We start from the raw sequence: 8,703 nt of genomic DNA on the forward strand, positions 1-8,703 counted from the left end.
CAATCCCGCACCTTTGGGAGGCTGAGGTGAGTGGATTGCCTGAGCCCACGGGTTCGAGACCCGCCTGGGCAGCGAGACCTCATCTCTACAATAAATCAAAAAATTAGCTGGGCATGGTAGCGCGCTAATTCCAGCTACTTGGAAGGCTGAGGCGGAAGGATCATCGGAGCCCAAGCAGGCGAGGCTGCGGTGGCCGGAAGCGGCCACTGCACTCCAGTCTGGGTGACAGAGTGAGACTCCAATTCAAAAATAAATAAAATAAAATAAAATAAAAGTAATGAAAAGAAAAAAAAATAGAAGAGAATAGAAAACCTGGTTTCCCAGGATGAGGACAATGTCAACACATAATTTCTATTCCATACTAAGTATTTCATATCCGTTCTTTGCAGAAAAATCACATTTGAGTAGAAATGTAAAAATTATTAGAAACATTGTGTCAGCACGTTGCAACATTACATCATGATCAATCTTCCTTTATGTCAGGAAAGAATAGGAGATTCAGCATTTGGGAATCCATCAATACAATTAGTCACATTAACAGAATCAATGAGAAAGTCATATCATGTTACAGATTAAAATGGTATTGTGACACTTTTAGAAAAGAAGTATACATTTATAAATCAACGGATAAGGGAGTAGTATATAATATTTCTGAAACACATGAAAAACAGTAGAAATTAAAAGTAATACAAATACGTTTTGGGAAGAAAGTTTAAATGGTATCACTAAGTTGATATCCTCTAATCAGTTTATCAATTGAGCCTGATAATGACACCAGCTATTTTTGTTCTGGAGAAAAAAAAAAAAACTTTTTTGCACAAAAGAACATTTAAATTGGAAATCCATAAAAATCTGAAAAATAGAATGATATTATACATAATAAGAGTAGGAAAGTAAAGCAGTGTGATAGTGACTTGTTTAAAAGATTGAGAAATCAAGGGAATACAAAGTTTAAAAGTAGAATAAGACATATATGTAAATGCACTATAAAATCAAGCAACAGTGGTGGAAGAGAAGTAGTGACCTTGCTGTTTCTCACTGGAGACTGAAGCTTACACATGTGGAGAGACTTTGTCTTCCAGTGTTTGCTTCTTGCAGGTCTTCCTCACCCATGTTAGGCAGAGATGACACAGCCCTTCAGACTGTTCAGAATCTTGGAGTCCGTGTCCATATTTTCCCATTGGCACCTTTGCAAGTGAGTCTTCTATGCTCTTCTCTGACAAAAGGCCTTCAGTGTAATGAGAAGTCACAGCTAGAAATTTGGCTAATGTGCCATGTCTCTTTACATCCCAGGGCTCTTTTCTTTGCTCCAGACACGTAATAAGGTCTGGTTTAGAGACAGCAAGTCCATCTCCTGGCTTCTGGGTGTCCCAGTGTCCTCCCTACGGACTCCCCAGACCTGCATGTCACAGGGCAAAAAGGGAAGAAGCAAATACACGCGGCTGTCTCCGAGATGATTCCAGCATAATGTTTTCAAGGTTCATCCATGCTGTACCTTGTGTCAGTGCTTTATTCCTTTTTATGACTGAATAACTTTCCATTGTGTGTTTATATGATATTTTGTTTATCCATTCATTTTTCAATGGACACTTGAACATTGCTTTCACCTTGTAGCTCTCCCTCCACAGAATGCTGTTATGGACATTCACATATAAGTATGTATTTGAAGCCCTGTTTTCAATTCCTTTGATTATACATCGAGTAGTGGAAGTGCTGGATCATATGGTAATTCTGTGTTTCAATTTTTCGAGGAACTGTCAAACTGTTTTCCGTACTGGCTGGACCATTTTACATTTCCACCAGCAATTCCATAGGAGTAGGTGTGAATGGTACCTCACAGTGGTTTGGATTTGCATTTCCCTAACGACTAAAGTTGAGCATCTTTTCATGTGCTTGTTGGCTACTTGTATATCTTCATTGAAGAAATGTCTGTTCAACTATTTAGCCTATTTATTAACTGAATTTCTTGTCTTTTTGTTGTTGAATTATAGGAGTTATATGGTCTGGATACTAAACTCTTGTCAGATTTGAGTTGAAAATGTTTTCTCCCATTCTGTGGGTTGCCTTTCACTGTCAATAGGGTCCTTTGATGCACATAAGTTAAATGTTGATTAAATCTAATATATCTACATTTTCTTTTGTTACTTATGTTTTTGGTGTCATATTTAAGAAACCACTGCCAAATCCAAAGTCATGAAGATTTGCCCCATATTTTCTTCTAAAATCCTTTGGGTCTTATTTTATTTTATTTTACTTTATTTATTTCTTTTGAGTCGGAGTCTTACTCTGTTACCCAGGCTGGACCTCCTGGACTCAGGCAATCCTTCCACCTCAGCATCCCAAGGAGCTAAGTCTATAGATGCCTACCACCATGCCTGGCTAATTTTTTTGTAGAGACGAGGTTTCACTGTGTTGCCCTGGCTGGTCTCGAACTCCTGAGCTCAAAGCAGTCTGCCCACCTTGTCCTACCAAAGTGCTAGGATTGAAGTCATGAGCCACTGTACCTGGACTGAGTTTTCTTTTAAAAATCACTTTACAGCCTGGATAACTTGGCAAGACCCCATCTCTATAATAAATCAAAAAATTAGCCAGGCATGGTGGTGCATTCATGTAGTTCCAGCTACTTGGAAGGCTGAGACAAAAGGATTACGTGAGCCCAGCAGGCTGAGGCTGCGGTGGCTGTGAGCATGCCACTGCACTCCAGCCTGGGCAACAGAGTGAGACTCCAACTCCAAAAAAAAACCACTTTACTACCCATTTAGGGTGGTTTGGGGAAGAAACAAAGCAGAAAGAATGTATGTATTCAATCCTCCTTAAATCAGAATTCTCCTATAGTCCATTAAGAGGTCAATATCATGGAGGTTTATAATAAGTACTTCTTAATTTGAAATGAAAATATGAGCATTAAACAAATAAAACACAGTTTTTCAGAGGTTTTGTTTTTTGTAGTTGTTGTTTTGGTTTTTAACCTGAGCACATTTTCCTTTCTCTAGAAAATTTCCGCTGCCTGTGCACCCATGAAAAAGGCTTCGGCTTCAAGGGAAGCAGCTTCCACCGCATCATCCCCCAATTCATGTGCCAGGGTGGTGATTTCACAAACCACAACGGCACTGGGGGCAAGTCCATCTATGGGAAGAAGTTTGATGATGAAAATTTCATCCTCAAACACACAGGACCAGGTAGGAGCCAAGCAGTGTGGGTGACATGTGAGGCTGGGCTGGGGCATGGAAGAATGGGCTGTGGTTCTGGCTGAGGGTCAGGTCAGGGAGTCTGGAGGAGACCCAGCTGCTAGGGTGGAGTTAGCTTGCTCACATTCATGTACGTTCCATCCCTTCCCCGTGGCCACACTCCTTATTAGCCTAACTTGGATTCTGTGGTCTGCCATTGTGAACTCTTTCATTGTCCTCACTATGCCCTGTCAATCTTACCTAGTAAAACCCCACTTTTCCTCACTATGCCCTGTCAATCTTACCTAGTAAAATCTCAGTGGCTGGTATCCCAGTGGCTAGAGAAAAGTGTAGATGTGTACCAAATGGTCCCACTTGTAATTTGTGGCTACAATTCTTAAGGGGGCCCTCGGCAACCTGATGAGTTTTCTCTAGTTGATGCTCAGTCCCAGTTACGGATGATGATTCCGTGGGCCTGTCTTCACTCCTGAAGTCTATCACCCATTTGATGCTTCACCTTCTGTATCTCTCTACACATGCACGCTCTGATTTACAGGGGACGAGCTGTCTCCCCTGAGGCCAGACCTTCCGCATGTGGACTGATCCCATTCCTCTCCTTCACCTAGTAGCTTGATTTCTGCATTTGTCTCCCTCTGCCTTGTATAATCCATTTTCCCTGTTTTGCTAGATGAGTCCATCAGCTTAAAAGCATGTGGTATCAATCTCAAAAAAAAAAAAAAGGTTCATCCTTGGACTCTTGTTCTTCCTCAGCTATCACCCATGCCTCTGGTCCTTTTTTTAGTAAAAACTTCTTGAAAAAATGCTGTAGACTTGCTGCCTTCATTCTCTCCAAGCCTTTCTAGCCAGACTTCTAGTCCTACCTCACCATTGAAACCACTCTCACTAATGATGCCCACATCTTGCCAGATGTCTGTTCTCATTCTTTTTCTTATCCCACTTCTCAGCAGCATTTCATATACAGGTTAGATCCCTAGCCCAAAATGCTTAGGACCAGTAGTGTTTCAGATTTTGGATTTTTTGGTTTTTAGAATGTTTGCATTATACTTACTGGTTGAGCATCCCTAACCCGAAATTCTTCAATAAGAATTTCCTTTGAGCGTCTTGTTGGTTCTCAAAATGTTTCAGATTTTGGAGCATTTTGGGTTTTCAGAGACTTAACCTGTGCTAACCCCATACTTCTTGGATCTCTCTTCACTTGGCTGGCAGGACTCCTGCCTCCTCTAGTCTCCTTTTACCTAATTGGCTGATTTGCCATCTCTTCCTTTTCCTGACCTGTCAACATTGAAGTGTCTCAGAGCTCAGTCTTGTTCTCCACAGAAATCTGGTACCCAGTACCCCCTTTTTCTGACTGATAGTTTATGGCACCCCTCTTTACTATGCTGACCTGAAATGTATAAGTGACCTATCTCATGTAACACATAAGTATTTTAAAAATCAGTACTATCCTACAACTAATAGCAAAGAACATCAAAGGACAGTAAGTTGTAATGAAAGAATGTATGTTGCTGGATGTAAATGTCCAAGCACAACTATGTCAGAAGACAGTGAATTATTCAGATGTGAGCACCTGTACTGAGACGCAGCAGCTGGACATACAGACGGGTGTGTTGACCAGCAACTTGGATGCCACAAGCAGTACTGCTGTTGGTGACATGATTTTGTGAAATGATAGATAAAGTTGGTTAGGTACCAGATTAAAGAATGATATTCTGTTGATTTACACAGCAGTTGTATTCCTAAAAGATTTCATTTTTTAAAAAAAACCTCCAAAATGTTGAACTTATATATATAATACAATTAGGTTTTAGGTGTAGGTAATTGTAAACACATTTTTCACCTACTCCAGTATCTGGCAGGACATTTGAAAGTCCAAGAGGTTATGGGACAATTCTTCATTGTGCAGGACATTGCAAAACATCTAGTATTCTAGGCCCCCACCTGCTAAATGCCAGTAGCACCCCATAATATTTCTGACAAAGACACATTCAAATTTCCAAAGGACTGCTAGAGGATAGGATCAACCCCATTGAGAACCACTACCCTAAGCAATCACATCCAGTCCCAGGGCTTTCAGCTGTCTCTCTTAGTTGAGCTTGTCTACATTGATGTCTCCATGCTTATGGCTCCCTGAGTTCCAGACTCCTGTCCAATGCCTACCTGTCGCCTTCACTGGATATCCCACAAGCGTCTCAAACTTCACATGTCCAAACAGTTCTTGGCCTTCTCTCCCAAACTCTTGATCCTCTTCTTCCCTGTTTCAGTAGATGATACCACCATGAATTTTGTTGCTTGGTCAGAAACTTACTAGTCATCCTTGACTCCTCTCCTGTACTCAAGTCATCTCCTGGCCCAGCTTCATGCATGTGTGTACACATACACCTAAACACTCTCTTACATGACTGCACAAATGCTCATACTTCCATTTTCTGCACAAATCCTCATGTCATTGGGCCTCACTGTGTCATATCCGACATTTTGAATGACTATTTCCACTGACTGTAAGCTCCATCAAGACTAGGCTAGGATTATGTTCATATATGTGTTCTGCTATGTTCTGCTCACCAGTGTTCCCAGGGTTTAACAGGGACCTGGTTACAAAGTAGACACTTAATAAGTACTTGTCAAATGAATGAATAAAACAACAAACCAGGATAAAATGATTGAAACAGCCTTGTTCACCCCACTTCATAGCTATTGATTGACTGTAAGGCAAGAAGGCCACACCTTGTGCTCTATGGGCCCAGAGTCTGAGCCTGCCTGGCTTAAGGGCTAGGAGCCAGGATTGGGGGAGCTGACATGGTCATTCTCTCCCCTAGGCCTGCTTTCCATGGCCAACTCCGGCCCCAACACCAATGGCTCCCAGTTCTTCCTGACATGTGACAAGACAGATTGGCTGGATGGCAAGCACGTGGTGTTCGGAGAGGTCACCGAAGGCCTGGATGTCTTGCGGCAGATTGAGGTATGTGTCCGGGATGGCCTTCCTTGCCCCTGCTCTTGATACACAACCCTGTGGGAGGGCTGAAGAGGGGCTCTGCAACCTAGGAGAGACAGGCCAGGGATTGCTTCCAGGAGGAGGGGCTGCGTCCGCCCAGGATCCAGGATGGGAGTGGGCAGGCAGGGGTGGGTGTCCCTAAACTGCTCTTCATCTCCCTCTCACTCCCCTGACCTCTCTTCTGTTTTGCCCACAAAGGCCCAAGGCAGCAAGGATGGGAAGCCAAAGCAGAAGGTGATCATTGCTGACTGTGGGGAGTATGTGTGAGACAGTGCTTTCTCTGCTCCCCCTTCTCCACTCTTGCCCCTGCGCATCCTGGAAGGAACCCCAGCCTCAGGGGAAGCAGCACTGAGGGTATCCTGTTTGGAGCAAGCATGAGACCTTCCTCGGAGTCAGCTTGGAGCAGCTCTTCTGCAGGCCCAGCCTGGCCCATTCCCCAACATGGCTGTGGGCCCAGGAGCCGGCACAGGTTCCACCCACCCCACTCCACCATGGACAGACTGTGCGTGGCCACTGACTTTTCCTGGCATTTGCTGCTGTGTCTGTCCTGGGTCCACCATTGTGGCTACTAGACATTTTCTTTTCTAAAATAAATCCTAGTTCTTGTACTGCAGGCTCCAGCTAGTTCCTGGGAGTTGTCAGAAATAGCCTCTGGGGCTAAGCTGTCCTCCTGGGGCAGGCTGGCGAGTGGGTAGAGCATAGCATCTTCCCCTCAGCTTTTGTTTCCTCCCTTGGGCAGAACCCTTTAGATGCCAGGTAATATATCTTCATACCAGATAGCCTCATCAGACCATGTCAGGACAATGGAAATCAAAGATAATGGAAAAGTTCCTGTCTTCTGCTGCCTCTTCTCCCAAAGTCAGCCACTAGTCTTATAGCCAGCAAGCGTACTTACTGATGAGTCTCAGTGATTCATTTATTTGTTCACTTTCATTCTACAGATTTTTTTAAACTGTTATAACTCAGTGTCTTCTCTGTGCCCGGTACTGTGCTTATTTGTCAGAAGATGGGGTTAACGAACCACTTGGGCCTAGTCCAGCCCAGTCCCTGCTTTCGTGAATAAAGTTTTATTGGAACACAGCCACACCCATTTGTTTACATATTGTCTATGGCTGGTTTCTTACTACAGCGGCAGAGTTGAGTACTTGGCAACAGACTCTATAGAGAAACAGAACCAACAGGATGTTTAGAAAGAGAGAGAGGTTTATTATAAGGAATTGGCTCATACATTTGTGAGCTGGCAAATCTGAAATCTGAGCAGCAGGCTGGAGACCCAGGAAGACATTGATGTTGCAGTTCAAGTCCCAAGACAGTCTGAAAGCAGAATTTCTTCCTGTGTTGACCTCAGTCTTTTTTTCTCTTAAGGCTTTTAAATGATTGGGTGAGGCCCACCCACACTATGAAGGGTAATCTGCTTTACTCATGCTACTGACTTAAATATTAATCCACCTAAAAAATACCTTTGTGACAACATCTAGACCAGTGTTTGACCAAAACTGGGTACCATGGCCTAGCCAAGTTGACACAACCATCACGGTCCCAAAGCCTAGAATATTTACTGTCCAAGCCTTCACAGAACAAGTTTGCTGAGCACTGAAGAGAACAAATGGTTCTACCCCTGCTGAGCTCACAGTGTGCAGCACTGCTTGGAACTGGAGTTGGGCTTCTCTCCACTTCCCCTCCAGCTGCTGGTCAGCCAGGTGACTTTAAAGAATCCCTCGTCTAATGAAGGCTCTGAGTCCTGTAGTTGTGAGACACCCAAACCCATTTGGGTTGGGTTACTCAGACCATTCAGAATCCACTGGGCTGGGCTTTTCGTCTTTTTTTTTTCCTTTCTGTTTTTTGAGTCAGGGTCTCATACTGTCACCCAGACTGGAGGGCACTGGCATACACACGGTTCACAGCCTCAATCTTCTGGGCTTAAGGGATCCTCCACCTCAGTAGCTGGGACCACAGGCATGTACCGCCACATCAGCTAATCTTTTGATTTTTTTTTTTTATAGAGATGAGGTCTTGCTATGTTTTCTTGAACTCCTGGGCTCAAGCAGTCTTCCCTCCTCAGCCCCCCAAAGTGTTGGGATTACAGGTGTGAGCCATCATGCCTAGCCTTTTTCATCTTGAGACCTGGACAAGCCAGGAGGCAGGAGAGGCCTGGTGATCCCTGGACAGCTCCTGCTAAGGGATAGTGGCTTTCTGGCCCTATCTCTGGCTCCCATGTGCCAAGTGGACTTTCTGAGCTTCCTCTGTTGCAGTTGGCTGAGTTTCTGACTCCCATGTGGCTAGGATGTATCACATAGTTCCCCCTAACCCACATGGAGCTTCCAAAAGACACCCTCAAAGCACAGAGTTCCCCACCCCTTCTGAGTATAAATTATGGCCATCAGAGATCAGTCACATGCGTTAAGGCAGGCATTTGTGAAGCTGGGGAGGATAACACTGATTTCAGGGCTCATACAAGAACCAAGAGAGGCTATGTATAGAGCATAACAGATTCACACAAGAGGGAGCTTCCTGTGACAATAA

At 43.9% G+C, this 8,703-nt stretch overlaps 1 protein-coding gene across 3 annotated transcripts in view; it reads left to right on the plus strand.

Annotated features, from left to right (window-relative positions):
- PPIE (peptidylprolyl isomerase E) overlaps positions 1-7,264 on the plus strand; it is a 19,639-nt gene extending 12,375 nt beyond the window's left edge. For all 3 annotated transcript variants that reach the window (XM_008054373.2, XM_021710560.1, XM_021710561.1), the window contains 3 exons: positions 2,994-3,179; positions 6,005-6,147; positions 6,379-7,264. In XM_008054373.2, coding sequence (XP_008052564.1) covers positions 2,994-3,179; positions 6,005-6,147; positions 6,379-6,447 — 398 coding nt within the window. In that variant the 3' untranslated portion in view covers positions 6,448-7,264. The remainder of the gene's footprint in view (positions 1-2,993; positions 3,180-6,004; positions 6,148-6,378) is intronic.
- The last annotated feature ends 1,439 nt before the right edge of the window (positions 7,265-8,703 follow it).

The sequence above is a fragment of the Carlito syrichta genome, unplaced genomic scaffold (assembly GCF_000164805.1).
Source record: "Carlito syrichta isolate Samal-C Ts95f unplaced genomic scaffold, Tarsius_syrichta-2.0.1 Scaffold289848, whole genome shotgun sequence".
NCBI lineage: Eukaryota > Metazoa > Chordata > Mammalia > Primates > Tarsiidae > Carlito > Carlito syrichta.